General features: G+C 41.5%; 1 protein-coding gene across 8 annotated transcripts in view; it reads left to right on the top strand.

Moving 5' to 3' along the window:
* The window catches only part of ZNF451 (zinc finger protein 451), a 94003-nt gene that overhangs the window by 50945 nt on the left and 21588 nt on the right, over window positions 1-21470 (top strand). For 7 of the 8 annotated variants that reach the window (XR_008683229.2, XM_055405877.2, XM_055405876.2 and 4 more), the window contains 2 exons: window positions 190-1781; window positions 3436-3579. Coding sequence is in view for 7 of the 8 variants with exons in the window: in XM_055405877.2 (XP_055261852.2) it covers window positions 190-1781; window positions 3436-3579 (1736 nt within the window). In the remaining variant the exon portion in view is untranslated. The remainder of the gene's footprint in view (window positions 1-189; window positions 1782-3435; window positions 3580-21470) is intronic. The other variant, XM_055405875.2, reaches the window with a different exon arrangement.

Below are 21470 nucleotides of genomic sequence, written 5' to 3'. Positions count from 1 at the left end.
TATAGATTAAAATCGGTTAAAATGTAGGTAATGTTCAGGTAGATAGGATATTATTATATCATCTGCCTCTTTGTTGAAAAACAATCTTTAGTGCTTATGTACACATGTTTAGTTAATAATTACTACAATAAAAAAGCAGAGATACTGCATTTAGAAATACTTACAAGTTTATCTTTTTATCCAATTTAGAGTTCGTTGTCGAAATGCTGGTCCTGTAGCTCTAGCTGAGAAGAGCGTTGCTCAGGTGGCAGAGAAATTCCTACTGAGAGGTTACTGTCCACATTGCAACCATGTCTTTGTGGACGAAACCAGTACCCGGAATCACAAGCAGAATTCAGGACACAAAGTCCGAGTCATTAACTCAATGGAAGAATCAATCTTACTTTATTGCCACAGCAGTGAAGGGAACAAACCTCCTTCTGACTTGCACCTGTTGCAAGATGAGTCAAAATTTTCATCACTGAAAAGAAATATGTCCTCTCAAGAATCTAGCTCACAGGATTGCAGCACTGTTCCAAAAAAGAAGATGAATTTTGGAGTTAAAAGCCTTGGGGGTGTGGTTTGTTTTCAGAAGGAAAGGTCACTTGTTAAAACCTGGTTTTGTGAATGCCATCAACGCTTCCTGAGTGAAGATGCAGTAGAAAAGCATGTTTTCTCAGCAAACACAATGTGTTACAAGTGTGTGGTCTGTGGAAAGGTGTGTGAAGATTTGGGAGTCATCCGTTTACACATGAGCCGCATTCATGGCGGGGCACATTTAAATAACTTTCTTTTCTGGTGTCGGACATGCAAAAAGGAGTTGAGGAGGAAGGAGGCTATTATGGCCCATGTGACTGAGTTTCACAGTGGACACAGGTATTTTTATGAGACGGATGAGGTGGAAGGTGACACTTTGCCGTCATCCTCTACAGTGCTGGTGAGTGATCTGGCTGCTGAGAATCCTTCTTCAGCTATTACTATTGTTGATCACTCCCCAGCAAACAGTCCTCCCAGGGGTAAATGGCAATGCCGAATTTGTGAAGATATGTTTGACTCCCAAGAATGCGTAAAGCAACACTGCATGTCTTTAACAAGTCACCAGTTTCACAGGTACAGCTGCACCCTTTGCAAAAAGACTTTTCACAAGATGGAAACACTACAACGACATTGCCAAGATGAGCACAACAGTGAGGTAAAGATGAAATACTTCTGCGGTCTTTGCGATCTGAGTTTTGACATGGAAGATGCGTTTTTGACTCATTATAAGGAGCACCACAGCACAGACTATGTATTTGTGTCAGAAAAAACGGAACCTTCCATTAAAAGGGAGAGTGATTTTCCAGTAATAGAGACGGGTAATCTGCTGACCTGCGGCTGCCGCGAGAGCTACCTCTGCAAAGTCAACAGGCGGGAGGACCACGCCCGCTGTCTGCAGACCCTGCTGGGCCAGGGCCGGCTGTGGTTCCGCTGTGGCGTTTGCTCAGCCACAACTCAGAGCCTCGGTGACCTGCACACACACGTGCGCCAGGCACACTCAGATCTGGAGGCCCCGCAGCGGGGCCTCATCAAGTGTGGCACGTGCACCAAGGCCTTCCAGGACCCCGAGAGCGCACAGCAGCACTTCCACAGGAAGCACTGCTCGCTGCGGGGGCCCGTGGGTGCCTGTCTTTCGGCCGAGCCCAAGAGTCCACCACCCGCCCGGGCAGAGAGGAAGCCCAGACAGACCGCAGGCGGGCTGCAGACTGCAGAACCGGAGAGAACCGCTGAGATGGAGCTGAGCGGCCAGAGCGCAGGTCCGGCAGGTAACCCGCCCTGGCGCGGGCGTCCCACGTGCTGGTGCTTGATAGGCAGCTCCAGGGGGCGGCCCGCCCGGGCTGGGGTGAGATGGGGTAATCGTTTCTGCAGCGGGTACAGAGATCCGTGTTCCCTCTGCTTCGTGCAACTACCCTCTTAACCTGAGGGGACAAAGAATACCTGTTACACTAATAGGTATTTTAGATAACGTTTTATTCTCCAAAAGACTTGGGAATTTTGAAAGATAAAATGGATGGTCTTTCTGAAAGTCAGATTTGAAAGTTACACTGCACGTTGCTATCATTTGGACTAAACTTCAGTAAAAAGATAAGTCAGTGATTTCTTTTTGTTTCTATTTTGGCCTTATTCTCTGAGAAATCTTAAAGGTCACTTGAGAATTTATTTTCCTTATTCCTTTTTGGAAGCAAAGCTTTCACTTAGAGTTAAAATAGCAATTAGAAATTGAGTTGTTAAGTGGAAACAAGAAACCAGGCAGGATACTGAGGTGTGGACTACTCTAGACTTCTATGATAAGATTGAAGAACTCTACAAGAGTGCAGTGTTTTTATTTGGTTAGAAGTATGATTGTTTCCTTTTGAGTGTAACTTTAATTATATATTCTTTTAAATAAAAATTGACTGTAAATTATGCAGTGTAGAGTGGAAAAAATGAGGATATGTAAAAGTTTCGGCTAATAAAGTATTGTTATGAACTACTGCATTTTTAGACTTGCTCTGTATCACAGGTGGCTCTTGGCATCATCATTAGGCATGTGTTTTATGTTGATTAGATGATGTACTCCAGCCCCATTCAAGTCTTCTAACAGTGAAACCGTGGTCATACTGTTTTATGTTCTGTTCTTTTCCTTTTGGGGAATTTGTGTTGGTCTGTGTTTGACAGGAGGTCATTGTCATATCTAAATTACTGAGCATTTTAAGAAGAGAGATAAGAAAATACGTGGTTTAGAATTGAGAAAGAATGGCAGGCTCTTTCTGAGGCAGTCTTTATTAGGTGGAGTAGAAGCTGTCTGTTTTAAAAAGAGTTTGAACATTCAGGGTTTTCATTGCTACCACTGGAAACTGTAAAGCCCTGTTAAAGTGGAGAGGTGTGACAGAAGGGAAGAGGGAGAACAGGAGTTGGAGAGGGTCAGGGCCGAGAGGCCTGGGGGAGCGGAGAAGAAGTGTCTTTGGTGGGAGGCACCCAGGAGCAGCGTGTGGGCTGTCTGCACTCCAGGGCATGGCATAGAGCCAGAGGCGTGCTGATGCATCAGTCCACGTTAGGAAGAGAACAGACTCCTGGTAGCAAGAAAGTTCTTAGCAAGTAACCTCTAAAGTTTATTCTGATGAGTGGTGCGAGTTTTAGTTACTTAGCCTTAAAGCTTGGTCTTCTAGATCTTTCAGTACACTAATTTAAAAAAAAAAATTCCTTTTAGAAATGACTTTTAAACAAAGCCAGCATCAGTGGCACATATTTGTAGAAAGGACAATCATTTCTGAACTATTCAAAATTTTTTTATCTGATGTAAGTATACTGTGTCATTTGGATTTCACAACATGGCTTAGATAGAAGTAAAAACACATGCAAGATTAATGTTAAGTTGACAAGTTGAAAAGTTTTTAGCTAATTCTTCTCAAATTCCTGTTGATGTTTCTTTTTTCTCAGATGAAGAGGTTGTTGAGCTACCAGACTTGGATTACCTGCGAACTATGACTCACATAGTCTTTGTTGACTTCGATAACTGGTCCAACTTTTTTGGTCACCTACCAGGGCATCTTAACCAAGGAACATTTATTTGGGGCTTTCAAGGTATGGCAATAAGAAAAATATTTGAGGCAACCTCTCTCACTCCCTTCACACACCTTAGAATATGTTTTGCTTTAAAAGGACTCTTGAACCTTCTTGAATAGGAGATAGAAACAAAATTGAAATTTTGTCACCTTGCATTATAGTTACAGTGCTAGAATATTTTTCTCCTTGTATTTCTCTGTGATAGGTGTTAGCTCTTTGTGGTGGACCACAGTTTGTAAATCTTTAGCTACAGATTGAAAGAGCTTTTTTATTCAATACCTACAGTATGCCCTGTACTGTCTTTTTTTTAAAAAAAAGAAAAATAGTCGCTCAGTCGTGTCTGATTTTTTGTGACCCAATGGACTGTAACCAGCCAGGCTCCTCTGTCTGTGGAATTCTCCAGGTAAGAATACTGGAGTGGGTAGCTATTTCCCTTGTCCAGGGGATTTTCCTGACTCATGGATTGAACCTGGGTCTCCTGCAATGCAGGCGAATTTTTTACCACCTGAATCACCAGGGGAGCCCATGCTTACTGATTATTATAATTTTCTGTCTTTAAATATAAGGAATTATGCTGAGAAGTTTATTTTTTTTGCAAAGTATAAAAATAAAATAATAGAGTTAGCTTTTGAACTTGGACCTTGTAGCTAGAGAATTACTGTGTTTTCTACACAACTGCCTCTTCAGTTCTTCCTTACTATTTATAAATGTGCATCTTTGTATAAATCTCCCATTCAGGTACTAACCAGGCTCAACTTCTGAGATGACATGAGAGCGGGTTCTTTCAGGTTGGTTTGGTCATACACTAAATCTCTTTATAAGCCATTGACCAAACCTGGGAGAGAGACTTCTCTTTGATTAATTGAGATTTAGTACAGTGAGCCTCTTACGTATAGGCACACCCAGTAGATTCTACAGTTTCAGTTCCAGACCACTGCAAGTCACATGAATTTTTTGGTTTCTGTGCATATAAAAGTCATGTTTACACTCTACTGTAGCCTTTTAAGTGGGCAAGAACATTATGTCTTAAACTATGTCTTAATTGAAAGCCATCTTATTGCTGTACAATGCTAGCTGTTCCCTTAGCCTTCAGTACGTCATGCTCTTTCAGCTGGAGTGGTGGTGTCTTGCCTCCATGTTGACGGCTGTTGACTGATCTGAGTGGGGGTTGTTGCATGTTGGGACGACTGTGGCAGTTTCTTAAAATGAGACAGCAAACAAGTTTGCTGCATTGACTGACTCTTCCTTTCATGAATGATTTCTTTGTAGTCTGCAGTGCTGTGTGATAGCGTTTTACCCAGAGTAGTAGAACTTCTTTCAAAATTGGAATCGATCCTCTCAAACCCTGCTGCTGTTTTATCAACTAAGTTTATGTAATATTTCAAATCCTTACTTGTCATTTCAGCAGTCATCACAGCATCTGCACTAGGGTAGATTCCTTCTCAAGAAACCTCTTTCCTTTCTCATCATCCATTAAAGGTTTCTCTTGAGATTGCAGCAGTTCAGTCACACCTTCCTCTTGCTCTTTCCACCACATCTGCAGTTCCTTCTCTGCTGAGTTCTTGAACCCCTCAAAGTCATCCGTGAGAGTTGGAATCAACTTCTTCCAGACTCCTGTTGCTGTTGGTATTTTGACCTCTTCACATCTTCCCAATCACGAGTTTTCTTTTTAAACTTTAAATTTTTTATTTTGTGTTGGTGTATAGCCAATGAACAATGTTGTGGTAGTTTCAGGTGAACAGCGAAGGGACTCAGCCATACATGTACATGTATCCATTCTCCCCTAAGACCTCCTCCCTTCCTGGCTGGCGCACACAACATTGAGCAGCGTTCCACGTGCTATACAATAGTTCCTGCTGGTTATCCATTTTAAATAGCAGTCTGTACGCGGCCTTCCCAGAGTCCCTAACTATCCCTTTCCCCTGGCAACCATAAGTTCGTTTTCTAACTCTGTGAGTCTCTTTCAGTTTTGTAAGTTCATTTGTATCATTTCTTTTTAGATTCCACATGTAAGGGATGTCATACAATATTTCTCCTTCTCTGTCTGACAGACTTCACTCAGTATGACATTTTTTAGGTCCATCCATGTTGCCACAAATGGCATTATTTCACTCTTTTTAATGGCTGAGTAATACACCATTGTATATATGTACCACATCTTGTTTATCTGTTCCTCTGTTGATTGACATTTAGGTTGCTTTCATATCTTGGCTATTGCAAACAGTGCTGCAGTGAGTGAAGGACAGGGGTGCGTGTCTCCTTTCGGATCGTGTTTTTCTCCAGCTGTATGCCCAGGAGTGGGATTGCAGGGTCATATGGTAGCTCTGTTCAGTGTTTTCAGGAACCTCCATACTGTTCTACATACTGGCTAGACCAATTTACATTGCAGCCAAGAGTATAACAGGGTTCCCTTTTCACCATACTCTTTACAGCAGTTGTTGTCTGTGGGCTTTTTGAAAGAAACTATTCTGACTGGTGTGAGAGGATACCTCACTGTCGTTTTATTTGCATTTCTCTAGTACTTAGAAATGCTGAACATCTGTTCAGAGGGTATCTGTATGTCCTCATTGGAGAAATGTATGTTCAGGTATTCTGCCCATTTTTTGAGTGGGTTATTTGTTTTGATGCTGTTAAGTGTCATAAAATGTAAATTTTGGAGACTAATCCCTTATCAGTCACATCATTTGCAAATATTTTCTCCCATTCTGTGGGTTGTCTTTCATTTTTTGTTTGTTTCCTTTGTTGTGCAAAAGTTTTTGCGTTTAGTTAGGTCCCATTTGTTTATTTTTGTTTTTATTTCATTATTCTGGCAGATGGATCAAAAAAGATGCTGCTGTAATTTATGTTAGAGCATGTTCTGCCTATGTTTTCCTCTTAAGAGTTTTATATAGTCTTGTCTCACATTAAGGTCTTTAATCCATTTTGAGCTTAATTTTGCATGTGGAATTAAGGAATGAGCTAATTTAATTTTTTTACATGTCCCTGTCCAGTTTTCCCAGCACCATTTGTTGAAGAGCCTGTCTTTCCACCCTTGTGTAAACTTGCCTACTTTGTCATGGATTAGCTGGCCATAAGTGTTTGGGCTTATTTCTGGGTTTTCTGTCCTGTTCCATTGATCTGTATCTCTGTATTTATGCCAGTACCATACTGCTTTGATAACTGTAACTGCATTGTTTAGTTGCTCAGTCATGTCCAACTCTTTGCAACCCCAGGGACTGCAGCACACCAGGTTTTCCTGTCCTTCAGTTATCTCCCAGAGTTTGCTCAAACTCATGTCCATTGAGTTGGTGATGCCATCCAACCATCTCATCCTCTATCATCCCCTTCTCCCCTCCGGCCCACCCTTCCAATCTTTCTCAGCATCAGTCTTTTCCAGTGAGTTGATGCTTCACATCAGGTGCCCAAAGTATTGGAGCTTCAGCTTCAGCATCAGTCCTTCCAATGAATAGTTAGGGTTGATTTCCTTTAGGATTGACTGGTTCAATCTCTTCACTGTCCAAGGGACTCTCGACAGTCTTCCCCAACACCACAATTAGAAAGAATCAATACTTTGGCGCTCAGACTTCTTTATGGCCCAACTCTCAAATCCCTACATGACGACTGGAAAAAACCATAGCTTTAACTAGATGGACCTCTGTCAGCAGAGTGATGTCACTGTTTTTTAATATGCTGTCTGGGTTTGTCTTAGCTTTTCTTCCAAGGAGCAAGTGTCTTTTAATTTCATGGCTGCAGTCACCATTCACAGTGATTTTGGAGCCTAAGAAGAAAAAGTCTGTCACACTTTCCATTTTTACTCCATCTGTTTGCCATAAAGAGATAGGACTGGATACTATGATCTTAGTTTTCTGTATGCTGGGTTTTAAGCCAGCTTTTTTCACTCTATTCTCACCGTCATCAAAAGTCTCTCTAGTTCCTCTTCACTTTTTGCCATTAGGGTGGTATCATCTGCATATCTAAGGTTGTTGGTATTTCTCCCTGTGATCTTGATTCCATCTTGTGATTCATCCAGCCTGGCATTTTGCATAATGTACTATGCATATTATATCTACTACTGTGAGCAAGAATCCTTTAGAAGAAATGGAGTAGCCATCACAGTCAACAGAAGAGTCCGAAATGCAGTACTTGGATGCAGTCTCAACAACAACGGAATGATCTCTGTTTGCTTCAAAGGCAAACCATTCAGTATCACGGTAATCAAAGTCTGTGCCCCGACCAGTAGTGCTGAAGAAGCTGAAGTTGAATGGTTCTATGAAGACCTGCAAGACCTTCTAGAATTAACACCCTAAAAACATGTCTTCTTCATTATAGGGGACAGGAATGAAAAAGTAGGAAATCAAGAAACACCTAGAGTAACAGGCAAATGAGTCCTTGGAGTAGAGAATGAAGCAGGGCAAAGGCTAATACAGTTTTGCCAAGAGAATGCACTTGTCATAGCAAACACCCTCTTCCAACAACACAAGAGAAGACTATACATGGACATCATCAGTAGGCCAACACCAAAATCAGATAGATTATATTCTTTGCAGCCAAAGATGGAGAAGCTCTATATGGTCAGCAAAAACAAGACCGGGAGCTGACTGTGGCTCAGATCATAAACTCCTTATTGCCAAATTCAGACCTAAATTGAAGAAAGTAGGGAAAACCAGTGGACCATTCAGGTATGACCTAGATCAAATCCCTTACAATTATACAGTGGAAGTGACAAATAGATTCAGGGGATTAGATATGATAGGCAGAGTGCCTGAAGAACTATGGACGGAGGTTCATGACATTGTACAGGAGGCAGGGATCCAGACCATCCCCAAGGAAAAGAAATGCAAAAAGGCAAAAGGGTTGTCTGAGGAGGCCTTACAAATAGCTGTGAATAGAAGTGAAAGCGAAGGAGAAAAGGAAAGGTATACCCATCTGAATGAAGAGTTCCAAAGAATAGGAAGGAGAGATAGGAAAGCCTTCCTCAGTGATCCATGCAAAGAAATAGAGGAAAATGAGAATGGGCAAGTCTAGAGATGTCTTCAAGACAATTAGAGATACCAAGGCAACATTTCATGCAAAGATGGGCACAATAAAGGAGAGAAATGGTATGGACCTAACAGAAGCAGAAGATATTAAGAAGAGGTGGCAAGAATACACAGAGGAACTATACAAAAAAGATCTTCATCATCCAGATAATCTTGATGGTGTGATCACTCACCTAGAGCCAGACATCTTGGGATGTGAAGTCAAATGGGCCTGAGAAAGCATCACTCCGAACAAAGCTAGTGGAGGTGTTGGGATTCCAGTTGAGCTATTTCAGATTCTGAAGGATGATTCTGTTAAAGTTCTGCACTCAGTATGCTAGCAAATTTGGAAAACTCAGCAGTGGCCACAGGACTGGAAAAGGTCAGTCTTCATTCCAATCCCAAAGGAAGGCAATGCCAAAGAATGCTCAAACTACCACACAATTGCACTCATTTCACACGCTAGTAAAGTAATGCTCAAAATTCTCCAAGCCAGGCTTCAGCAATACATGAACTGTGAACTTCCAGATGTTCAAGCTGGATTTAGAAAAGGCAGAAGAACCAGAGATCAAATTGCCAACATCTGCTGGATCATTGAGAAAGCAAGACAGTTCCAGCAAAACATCTATTTCTGCTTTATTGACTATGCCAAAGCCTTTGACTATGTGGATCACAACACACTGTGAAAAATTCTTCAAGAGATGGGAATACCAGACCACCTGACCTGCCTCTTGAGAAACCTGTATGCAGGTTAGGAAGCAACAGTTAGAACTAGACATGGACCAGCAGACTGGTTCCAAATAGGAAAAGGAGTACGTCAAGGCTGTATATTGGCACTCTGCTTATTTAACTTATATGCAGAGTACATCATGGGAAACATTGGGCTGGAAGAAGCACAAGCTGGAATCAAGATTGCTGGGAGAAATATCAATAACCTCAGATATGCAGATGACACCACCCTTATGGCAGAAAGTGAAGAAGAACTAAAGAGCCTATGAAAGGGAAAGAGGAGAGTGAAAAAGTTGGCTTAAAACTCAACATTCAGAAAACTAAGGTCATGGCATCCGGTCCTATCATTTCATGGCAGGTAGATGGGGAAACAGTGGGAACAGTAGCTGACTATATTTTGGGGGGCTCCAAAATCACTGCAGATAGTGATTACAGCCATGAAATTAAAAGATGCTTACTCCTTGGAAGGAAAGTTATGACTAACCTAGACAGCATATTAAAAAGCAGAGACATTACTTTGCCAGCAAAGGTCCATCTAGTCAAGGCTATGGTTTATCCCGTGGTCATGTATAGATGTGAGAGTTGGACTGAAAAGAAAGCTGAGTGCCGAAGAATTGATGTTGAACTGTGATGTTGGAGAAGACCCTTGAGAGTCCCTTGGACTGCAAGGAGATCCAACCAGTCCATCCTAAAGGAGATCAGTCCTGAATGTTCATTGGAAGGACTGATGGTGAAGCTGAAACTCCATACTTTGGCCACCTGATGCGAACAGATGACTCGTTTGAAAAGACCCTGATGCTGGGAAAGATTGAAGGCAGGAGGAGAAGGGGACAACAGAGGATGAGATGGTTGGGTGGCATCACCGACTCAACGGACATGAGTTTGGATAAACTCTAGGAGTTGGTGATGGACAGGGACGCCTGGAGTGGTGCGGTCCAGTGGGTCACAGTCAGACATGACTGAGCAACTGAACTGAACTCTGCATATAAGATTAATAAACAGAGTGACAATATACAGGCTTGTCATACTCCTTTCCCAATTTTGAACGAGTCTTTTGTCCCATGTCCAGTTCTAACTGTTGCTTCTTGACCTGCCTTATAGGTTTCTCAGGAGGTAGTTAAGGTGTTCTGGTATTCCCATCTCTTGAAGAATTTTCCACAGTTTCTTGTGATCCATACAGTCATAGGCTTTAGCTTAGTCAGTGAAGCAGAAGTAGATGTTTTTCTGGAATTCTCTTGCTTTTTCTGTGATCCAGTTGATATTTGCAGTTTGCTCTCTGGTTTCTCTGCCTTTTTTATATCCAGTTTGTACATCAGGAAGTTCTCAGTTAATGTACTGTTGAAGCCTTCCTTAAAGGATTTTGAGCATTATATTGCTCTTATGTGAAGTGAGCGAAGTTGTGGGTAGTTTGAACATTCTTTGGCATTGCCTTTCTTTGGGATTTGAATGAAACCTGACCTTTTCCAATTTTGTAGCCACTGCTGAGTTTTCAAAATTTGCTGGCATATTGGGTAGAGTGCTTTAACAACATCATCTTTTAGGATTTGAAATAGCTCAGCTGGAATTCTGTCACCTCAACTAGCTTTGTTCATGGTTAATGCTTCTTTAAGGCCTATTTGACTTCACACTTCAGGATGTCTGGCTCTAGGTAAGTGACCATACCATCATGGTTATCTATGTCCTTAAGACTTTTTTTGCACAGTTTGTCTGTATTTTTGCCACCTCTTTTTAATCTCTTCTGCTTCTGTTAGTTCCTTGCTGTTTCTGTCCTCTATTGTGCCCATCTTTGCATGAAATGTTCCCGTGGTATCTCTAATTTTCTTGAAAAGATCTCTAGTTAGGGGAAATACAAGATTTCCCTTTGTATTGTTTTCCTCTATTTCTTCGCATTGTTCATTTAAGAACACTCTGTTATCCTCCTTTCTAGTCTTTGGAAGTCTGTATTCAGTTGGATGTTTCTTTCCCTTTCTCCTTTGCCTTCTGCTTGTCTTCTTTTCTCAGATATTTGTACGGCCTTGTCAGATAACCATTTTACGCTCTTGCACTTCTTTTTCTTTTGGATGGTTTTGGTACCACGTTATGAACCTTTTGTTCCATCTTATGAACCTCCATCTATAGTTCTTCAGACACCCTTCTATCAGATCTAATCCCTTGAATCTATTTTTCAGTTCCATCATATAATCAGAAGAAATTTCATTTAGGTCATACCTGAACAGACTAATTTTCTTACTTTCTTCAATTTAAGCCTGCTTTTGCAAAAAGGAGCTCATGATCTAAGCAGTAGTCAGCTCCTCGTCTTGCTTTTGCTGCCTGTTTAGAGCTTTTCCATCTTTGGCAGCAAAGAATATAATCAGTCTGATTTCTGTATTGACCATCTGGTGATGTCCATGTGTAGAATCATCTCTTGTATTGTTGGAAGAGGGTGTTTGCTATGATCAGTGTGTTCTCTTGGCAACATTCTGTTAGTTTTTGCCTTGCTTCCAAGGCCAAAATTGCCTGTTATTCCAGGTATCTCTTGACTTCCTACTTCTGCGTTCCAATCCTCTTTTTTTGGTGTTGGATCTAGAAGTTCTTGTATGTCTTCATAGAATTGTTTGACTTCATCTTCTTCAGCATTAGTTATTGGGGTACTGTGTTACTTGGATTACTGTGATGTTGAATGGTTTGCCTTTGAAATGACCCAAGATCATTCTGTTGTTTTTAAGGTTGTACCCAGTACTTCATTTTGAATTTTTTTGTTTACTATGAGGGCTACTCCATTTCTTCTAAGGGATTCTTGCCCACAGTAGTAGATATAATGGTCATCTGAGTTAAATTTGTCCATTCCCATCCATTTTAGTACACTGAATCCTAAAATGTCAGTAGTTACTCTTGTTTGACCACGTCCAGTTTACCTGGATTCATTGACCTAACGTTCCAGGTTCCTATCCAATATTGTTCTTTACAGCATTGGACTTTACTTTCACCATCATACACATCCTCAACTGGGTGTCATTTCTGCTTTGGCTCAGCCCTTCATTCTATCTGGAGCTATTTCTCTGTTCTTCCCCAGTAGTGTATTGGACACCCATCAACCTCCGTGGTTTATCTTCCAGTGTCAAATCTTTTTACCTTTTCATACTTTTCCTGGGGTTCTCTAGGCAAGAATACTGAATTGCTCTGCTATTCTAAAGTCAAGGCGTCTGATTCCTCCAGGTCCATTTTTCTTTTTCAGGATTGATTTGACTATTCAGGGTCTTTTGTCTCTTCATACACATTTTGAGATTTTTGGTTCTAGTTCTGTGAAAAATATCATTGATAGGGATTGCATTGAATCTGTAGATTGCTTTGCCTAGTAAAGTCATTCTTCCAATCTGCAAGCATGGTATAGTTTTCCATTTGTTTATGTCTTCTTTAATTTCTTTCATCAGCATCTTATAGTTTTTAGAGTACATGTCTTTTGTTTTCTTGGGTAGGTTTATTCCTAGGTTTTGTTTTTTTTTTTCTTTGAGGTTATGGTAAATGGAATTGCTATATTGGTATCAGGTCATCTGCAGACAGTGACAGTTTAACTTCTTCGTTTCCAATTTGGAGTCCTTTTGCTTCTTTTTCTCACTGATTGCTATAGCTGAGACTTCCAAAACTGTGTTGAATAAAAGTGGCAAGAGTGGGCATCATTGTCTTGTTTCTGATCTTAGAGTGAATGTTTTCAGCTTTTCACCATTGAGTATGATGTTAGCTGTACATTTGTCATGCTGCTGCTGCTGCTAAGTCACTTCAGTCGTGTCCGACTCTGTGTGACCCCATAGACTGAAGCCCACCAGGCTCCCCCGTCCCTGGGATTCTCCAGGCAAGAACACTGGAGTGGGTTGCCATTTCCTTCTCCAATGTGTGAGAGACCTTGTCATATATGACCTTTATTATGTTAAGGAGCCTGGCAGGCTACAGTACATAGGGTTGCAAAGAGTTGGACACCATTGGGCAATTACACTACTGTGTACTGTGTACCCTCTCTGCTGACTGTCTGGAGAGTTTTCCTCATACATGGGTGATGAACTGTGTCAAAAGCTTTTTACTCTGTTGAGATAATCGTATGGTTTTCATTCTTCAGTTTGCTGATATGGTATGTCACATGGATTGATTGGATGCAAGGCATCCCTGGTATGAATCCCACTTAATTGTCATGTCTGATCTTTTTAATGTACTGTTGGATACAGATTGGTAGTATTCTATTGGGAATTTTTGCATCTGTGTTCATCAGTAGTTTTGTTGTTGTTCAGTCACTAAGTCGTGTCTGACTCTTTTGCATCCCCATGAACTGTAGCCTGCCAGGCATCTCTGTCCATAGGATTTTCCAGGCATAAGTACTGTAGTGAGTGGCTATTTCTTCCTCCAGGGGATCGTCCTGACCCAGAAATCAAACTTGAGTTTCCTGCATTTGCAGGCAGATTCTTTACCACTGAGCCACTAGGAAAGCACTAGGAAATCATGAGTGTTATTGGCCTGTAATTCTATAATTTTCTTGTGGTGACTTTGTCTGGCTTTGGTATCAGGGTGATGGTGACCTCATAAAATGAATTTGGAAGTTTTCCTTCCTCTCCAGTTTTTTGAAACAAGTTTCAGAAGGATAGGTGTTTACTCTTCTCTAAATGATAAATTTGCTTGTGAAGCTGTCAGGTCCTGGAGTTTTGTTTGTTGGGAGGTTTTTAATCATGGTTTCAATTTCAGTGTTTGTGATTGGCTTGCTCATATTTTCTATTTCTTCCTGGTTCAGTCTAGGGAGACTGTACCTTTCTAAGAATTTGTCCACTTCTACCAGGTTGTGCATTTTATTGGCATGCAGTTCTTCATAGTAGTCTCTTATGACCCTTGACATTTCTGTGGAGTCAGTTGTAACTTTTCCTTTTTCAGGTTTGATTTTATTGATTTGAGTCCTCTCTCTTTTTCTTGATGAGTCTGGCTAAAGGTTTAAAGTGTCAGACTTTATTTTGGGGGGCTCCAAAATCACTACAGATGCTGATTGCAGCCAGGAAATTAAAAGACACTCCTTGGAAGAAAAGTTATGACCAACCTAGATAGCATATTAAAAAGCAGAGACCTTACTTTGCCAACAAAGGTCCGTCTAGTCAAGGCTATGGTTTTTCCCGTGGTCATGTATGGATGTGAGAGTTGGACTGTGAAGAAAGCGATCACCGAAGAATTGATGCTTTTGAACTGTGGTGTTGGAGAAGACTCTTGAGAGTCCCTTGGACTGCAAGGAGATCCAACCAGTCCATTCTAAAGGAGATGAATCCTGGGTGTTCATTGGAAGGACTGATGCTAAAGCTGAAACTCCAATACTTTGGCCACCTCATGTGACGAGTTGACTCACTGGAAAAGACTCTGATGCTGGGAGGGATTGGGGGCAGGAGGAGAAGGGGACGACAGAGAATGAGATGGCTGGATGGCATCACCGACTCGATGGAGATGAGTTTGAGTGAACTCCGGGAGTTGTTGATGGACAGGGAGGCCTGGCGTGCTGTGATTCATGGGGTCGCAAAGAGTCGGACACGACTGAGCGACTGAACTGAACTGAACTGAACTGAACTGAAAGGTTTTTCAATTTTTATATTTTCAAAGACCCAGCTTTTAGTTTCATTGATCTTTGCAATTGTTTTGTTTCTATTTCATTTATTTTTGCTTGGATCTTTATGATTTCCTTCCTCTTCTAAGGCTTAGGTTTTGTTTTTCTCTTTAGGTTTTCTTTTTCTTTTTCTAGTTGTTTTCGATGTAAGGTTAAGTTGTTTATTTGAGACTCTTCTTGTTTCTTAAGGTAAAGACTGTGTTGCTATAAACTTCCGTCTTAGAACTGCTTTTGCTGCATCTCACAGGTTTTGGACTGTTGTGCTTTCGTTTTCATTTATTTCTAGGTATTATAATTTCCTCTTTAATTTCTTTAGTGATCTAATAGCATATCACTTAACTGCCACGTGTTTGTGTTTCTTAGAGTTTTTTTTTCTTATAGTTTATTTCTGATCTCATAGTGTTGTGATCATAAAAGATGCTTGATATGATTTCGATTTTCCAAAATTTATCAAGGGTCACCTTATGGCCCAGCATGTGGTCAGTCCTGGAGAATGTTCTGTGTATGCTTGATAAGAGTGCGCAGTCTGTTGCTTTTAGATGGAATATTCTATAAATATCAATTAAGTCCAACTTGTCTAAAGTGTCATTTAAGGGCTCTATTTGCTTACTGATTTTCTGTCCAGATGGTCTCTCCATTGATGAAAGTAGAGCATTAAGTTCCCCACTATTACTGTGTTATGTCTATTTTTCCCTTTATGTTTGTTAATATTTGCCTTGCACATTGAGGTGTTCCTGTGTTGGGTGTATATATATTTATAAATATATCTTCTTCTTGGATTGAATCCTCGATTGTTATGTAGTGTCCTTCTCTGTCTCTTACAACAGTCTTTGTTTTAAAGTTTATTTTGTCTGATATGAGTATTGCTGCTCCATCTTTCTTATGAATTCCTTTTGTGTGAAATACCTTCTCCTATCCTCTTACTTTCAGTCTGTAAGTGTCCCTAGATCTGAGGTGGGTCTCTGGTAGATAACATGTATATGAGCCTTGTTTTTGTATCCACCCCAGCCAGTCTTATGTCTTTTGCTTGGTGCATTTAAATTTTAGGTAATTAATGATATGTATGATCCTATTACCATTCTTGGTTGTAGCTTCTTCCCTTTTATCACTTGGACTGTATCATGCCATTCCCTTCTGGCTCGTAGAGTTTCTGTTGAGAAATCAACTGATAGCCTTATGGGGTTTCCCTTTCATGCTATTTATCTTTTTTCCCTTGTTGCTTTTCATATTTTGTCTTTGTCTTTAATTTTGTCAGTTTGATTACTGTGTGTCTCAGTGTGTTTCTCCTTGACATATCCTGCCTGGTACTCTGCACCTCCTGGACATGGTTGAATGTTTCCTTTCTCATGTTGGGAAAGTTTTCAGCTGTCATCTTTCCAGATATTTTCTTGGGTCCTTTCTCTCTTTCTCTCTCTCCCCTTCTGGGACCCCTGTTATGAGAATATTGGTGTGGTTAATGTTGTCCCAGAGGCCTCTTAGTCTGTCTTCACTTCTTTTCATTCTTTTTTCTATATTCTGTTTTGCAGCATGATTTCTACCATTCTATCTTCCAGATCACTTATCCATTCTTCTGCCTCGGTTATTCTGCTATTGATTCCTTCTGTTGAGGAGATGGTTGGATGGCATTACCAACTCAGTAGACTGGAGTTTGAGCAAGCTCCAGGAGTTGGTGATGGACAGGGAAGCCTGGTGTGCTGCAGTCCATGGGGTTGCAAAGAGTTGGACACAACTGAGTGACTGAACTGAACTGAGTGTATTGTTCATTTCTGTTCTTTAATTCTTCTAGGTCTTTGGTAAACATATATTGCATCTTTTTCATTCTTTTTCCAAGATCCTAGATCGTCTTCGCTACTGTTATTCTGAATCCTTTTTCTGGAAGGTTGCCTGTCTCCAGTTCATTTAGTTGTTTTTGGGGGATTTATCTTGTTCCTTCATCTGGGATATAATCCTGTTTCTTTTCATTTGGTTAGCTTTCTGTGACTGTGGTTTTCTTCTTGGGGGTTGCAGGATTCTAGTTCTTGTTTCTTCTGTCTGCCCTGTGGTGAATGAGGATAAGAGGTTTGTGCAGGCTTCTTGATGGAAAGGACTGGCTGTGGGGAAAACTGGGTCTTGCTCTGATGGGCAGGGCCATACTCAGGAAAATTTTAATCCAACTGTCTGCTGATGGGTGGGGCTGCGCCCCCTCCTTATTAGTTATTTCCCTGAGTCTCACCCAGTCCTAGAGTCTGTAGGTTCTATGCTAGGGCTAATCGCAGCCTCTAAGAGAACTTACACCAAGGTGCATCTACCAGGACTGCTACCAGTACCCCTTTCCCCATGGCAGGCCACTGCCAACCCTTGCCTTCTGTAGGATATCCTGAAACACTCAAGGCAAGTCTGACTCAGTTTCCTGTGGGGTTCCTGCTCCTTCCCCTGGGTCCTGGTGGACACACAGTTTTGTTTGTGCCCTCCAAGAGTAGAGTCTCTTGTTTCCTCCAGTGCTGTGGAATTTCTATAATCAAATCTCACTGGCTTTCAAAGTCAGAGTCCCTGGGGATTACCTGTCTGTCTGCCTGATCCCCAGCTGAGAAGCGTGATGTGGGGCCTCAGTTCAGTTCAGTTGCTCCGTCGTGTTCAACTCTTTGTGACAGCATGGCCTGCAACACACCAGGCTTCCCTGTCTAGCAACAACTCCTGGAGCTTGCTGAAACTCAAGTTCATCTGATCGGTGATGCCATCCACCCATCTCATCCTCTGTCTTCAGAGCACTTTAACAGCATGACATTGAGTGTAACACTTAAGATGCCATCCAGCCATTCTCCTCTCACCTTCAGTCTTTGCCAGCATCAGGGTCTTTTCCAGTGAGTGAGCTCTTTGCATCAGGTGGCCAAAGTACTGGAGTATCAGCTTCAGCATCAGTCCTTCCAATGAATATTCAGGACTAATTTCCTTTACGACTGGCTGATTTGATCTCCTTATAGTCCAAGGGACTCTTCAAGAGTCTTTTCCAACACTACAGTTCAAAAGCATTAATTCTTCAGCATTCAGCTTTCTTTATGGTCCAGCTCTCACATCCAGACTTGACTGCTGGAAAAACCATAGCTCTGACTAGACAGACCTTTTCAGCAAAGTAATGTCTCTGCTTTTTAATATGCTGTCTAGATTGGTCATAGCTTTTTTTCCAAGGAGCAAGAGTTTTTTAATTTCTTGGCTTCAGTCACCATCTACAGTGGTTTTAGAGGCCAAGAAAATAAAGTTTCTCACTGTTTCTGTTGTTTCCCCATCTATCTGCCATGAAGTGATGGGACCAGATGCCATGATCTTAGTTTTTTGAATGTTGAGTTTTAAGCCACCTTTTTTATTCTCCTCTTTCACTTTCATCAAGAGGCTTTTTAGTTCTTCGCTTTCTGCCATAAGGGTGATGTCATCTGCTTTATTTCACTTCAGTCACTCAGTCGTGTCCGACTCTTTGCGACCCCATGAACCACAGCGTGCCAGGCCTCCCTGTCCATCAACAACTCCCAGGGTTCACTCAAACTCATGTCCGTCAAGTTGGTGATGCCATCCAGCCATCTCATTCTCTGTCGTCCCCTTCTCCTCCTGCCCCCAATCCCTCCCAGCATCAGAGTCTTTTCCAGTGAGTCAGTCTTTGCATGAGGTGGCCAAAGTATTGGAGTTTCAGCTTTATCATCAGTCCTTCCAATGAACACCCAGGACTGATCTCCTTTAGAATGGACTGGTTGGATCTCCTTGCAGTCCAAGGGACTCTCAAGAGTCTTCTCCAACACCACAGTTCAAAAGCATCAATTCTTCGGCGATCAGCTTTCTTCACAGTCCAACTCTCACATCCATACATGCTGCTACTGCTGCTAAGTCACTTCAGTCGTGTCCGACTCTGTGCGACCCCATGGACGGCAGCCCACTAGGCTCTGCCATCCCTGGGATTCTCCAGGCAAGAAGACTGGAGTGGGTTGCCATTTCCTTCTCCAACGTGTGAAAGTGAAAAGTGAAAGTGAAGTTGCTCAGTCTTGTCCGACTAGTAGCGACCCCATGGACTGTAGCCCACCAGGCTCCTCTGTCCATGGGATTTTCTAGGCAAGAGTACTGGAGTGGCTTGCCATTGCCTTCTCTGCATGACCATACATCCATACATGACCACTGGAAAAACCATAGCGTTGACTAGACGGACCTTTGTTGGCAAAGTAATGTCTCTGCTTTTTAATATGCTATCTAGGTTGGTCATAACTTTTCTTCCAAGGAGTAAGCGTCTTTTAATTTCATGGCTGCAGTCAGCATCTGCAATGATTTTGGAGCCCAAAAGAATAAGGTCTGACACTGTTTCCCCATCTATTTGCCATGAAGTGATGGGACCTGATGCCTTGATCTTAGTTTTCTGAATGTTGAGCTTTAAGCCAACTTTTTCACTCTCCTCTTTAACTTTCATCAAGAGGCTCTTTAGTTCCTCTTCACTTTCTGCCATAGAGCCAGACATCTTGGAATGTGAAGTCAAGTTGGCCTTAGAAAGCATCACTATGAACAAAGCTAGTGGAGGTGATGGAATTCCAGTTGAGTTATTTCAAATCCTGAAAGATGATGCTGTGAAAGTGTTTCACTCAATATGCCAGCAAATTTGGAAAACTCAGCAGTCATCTGCATATCTGAGGTTATTGATATTTCTCCTGGTAATCTTGATTCCAGCTTGTCATCAGTTCGCATGATGTACTCTGCATATGTTAAATAAGCAGGGTGACAATATACAACCTTGATGTACTTCTTTCCTGATTTGCAACCAGTCTGTTGTTCCATGTCCAGCTCTAACTGTTTCTTTTTTACCTACATACAGATTGCTCAAGAGGCAGGTCAGGTGGTCTGGTATTACCATTTCTTGAGGAATTTTCCACACAAGAAATATTCCCATTTCTTAAGGAATTTGACTGTGTTGTGATCCACACAGTCAAAGGCTTTGGCATAGTCAATAAAGCAGAAATAGATGTTTTTCTGGAACTCTTTTGCTTTCTCAATGATCCAGCGGATGTTGGCAATTTGATCTCTGGTTCCTCTGCCTTTTCTAAATCCAGCTTGAACATCTGGAAGTTCACAGTTCACGTATTGCTGAAGCCTGGCTTGGAGAATTTTGAGCATTACTTTACTAGCATGTGAGATTTGTGCAATTGTGCGGTAGTTTGAACATTCTTTGACATTGCCTTTCTTTGAGATTGGAATAAAAACTGACCTTTTCCAGTCCTGTGGCCACTGCTGAGTTTTCCAAATTTGCTGGCATACTGAGTGCAGCACTTTCACAGCATCATCTTTTAGGATTTGAAATAGCTCAATGGGAATTCCATCACCTCCACTAGCTTTGTTCATAGTGATGCTTCCTAAGGCCCACTTGACTTCACATTCCAGGATGTCTGGCTCTAGGTGAGTGATTATCTGGGTTATGAAGATATTTTTTGTATAGTTCTTCTGTGTATTCTTGCCACCTCTTCTTAATATCTTCTGCTTCTGTTAGATCCATACCATTTCTCTCCTTTATTGTGCCCATCTTTGCATGCAATGTTCCCTTGATATCTCTAATTTTCTTGAAGACATCTCTAGACTTGCCCATTCTGTTATTTTCCTCTATTTCTTTGCATGGATCACTGAGGAAGGCTTTCCTATCTCTCCTTCCTATTCTTTGGAACTCTGGGATCAGATGGGTATACCTTTCCTTTTCTCCTTTGCTTTTCGCTTCTCCTTTTTTCACAGCTATTTGTAAGACCTCATTTCTTTTCCTTGGGGATGGTCTGGATCCCTGCCTCCTGTACAATGTCATGAACCTCCATCCATAGTTCTTCAGGCACTCTGCCTATCATATCTAATCCCCTGAATCTATTTGTCATTTCCACTGTATAATTGTAAGGGATTTTATCTAGGTCATACCTGAATGGTCTAGTGGTTTCCCCTACTTTCTTCCATTTAGGTCTGAATTTGGCAATAAGGAGTTTATGATCTGAGACACAGTCAGCTCCCGGTCTTGTTTTTGCTGATCATATAGAACTTCTCTATCTATGGCTGCAAAGAATATAATCAATCTGATTTTGGTATTGACCATCTGGTGATGTCCATGTATAGAGTCTTCTCTTGTGTTGTTGGGAGAGGGTTTTTGCTATCACCAGTGTGTTCTCTTAGCAAAACTCTATTAGCCTTTGCCTTCTTCATTCCGTGCTCCAAGGCCAAATCTTCATGTTACTCCAGGTGTTTCTTGACTTCCTACTTTTGCATTCCAGTCCCCTATAGTGAAAAGGACATGTTTTTTGGGTGTTAGTTCTAGAAGGTCTTGTAGAATGTCCTGTGGGTCTTCATAGAACCGTTCAACTTCAGTGTCTTCAGCATTACTGGTCGGGGCATAGACTTTAATTACTGTGATATTGAGTGCTTTGCCTTGGAAACAAACAGAGATAATTCTGTTGTTTTTGAAATTGCTTCCAAGCACTGCATTTCGGACTCTTTCGTTGCCTGTGATGACTACTGTATTTCTTCTAAGGGATTCTTGCCCACAGTAATAGGTATAATGGTCATCATATGATGTTCATCTAGCTACAGGCCTGCCTTTAAGCCTG

Source organism: Moschus berezovskii, chromosome 23 (assembly GCF_049115385.1).
Source record: "Moschus berezovskii isolate FMDL1 chromosome 23, NW_MosBer_1.0, whole genome shotgun sequence".
Lineage (NCBI taxonomy): Eukaryota > Metazoa > Chordata > Mammalia > Artiodactyla > Moschidae > Moschus > Moschus berezovskii.
The sequence above is the reverse complement of the archived record's forward strand: the minus strand, read 5'-3'. Positions and strand labels throughout refer to the sequence as shown.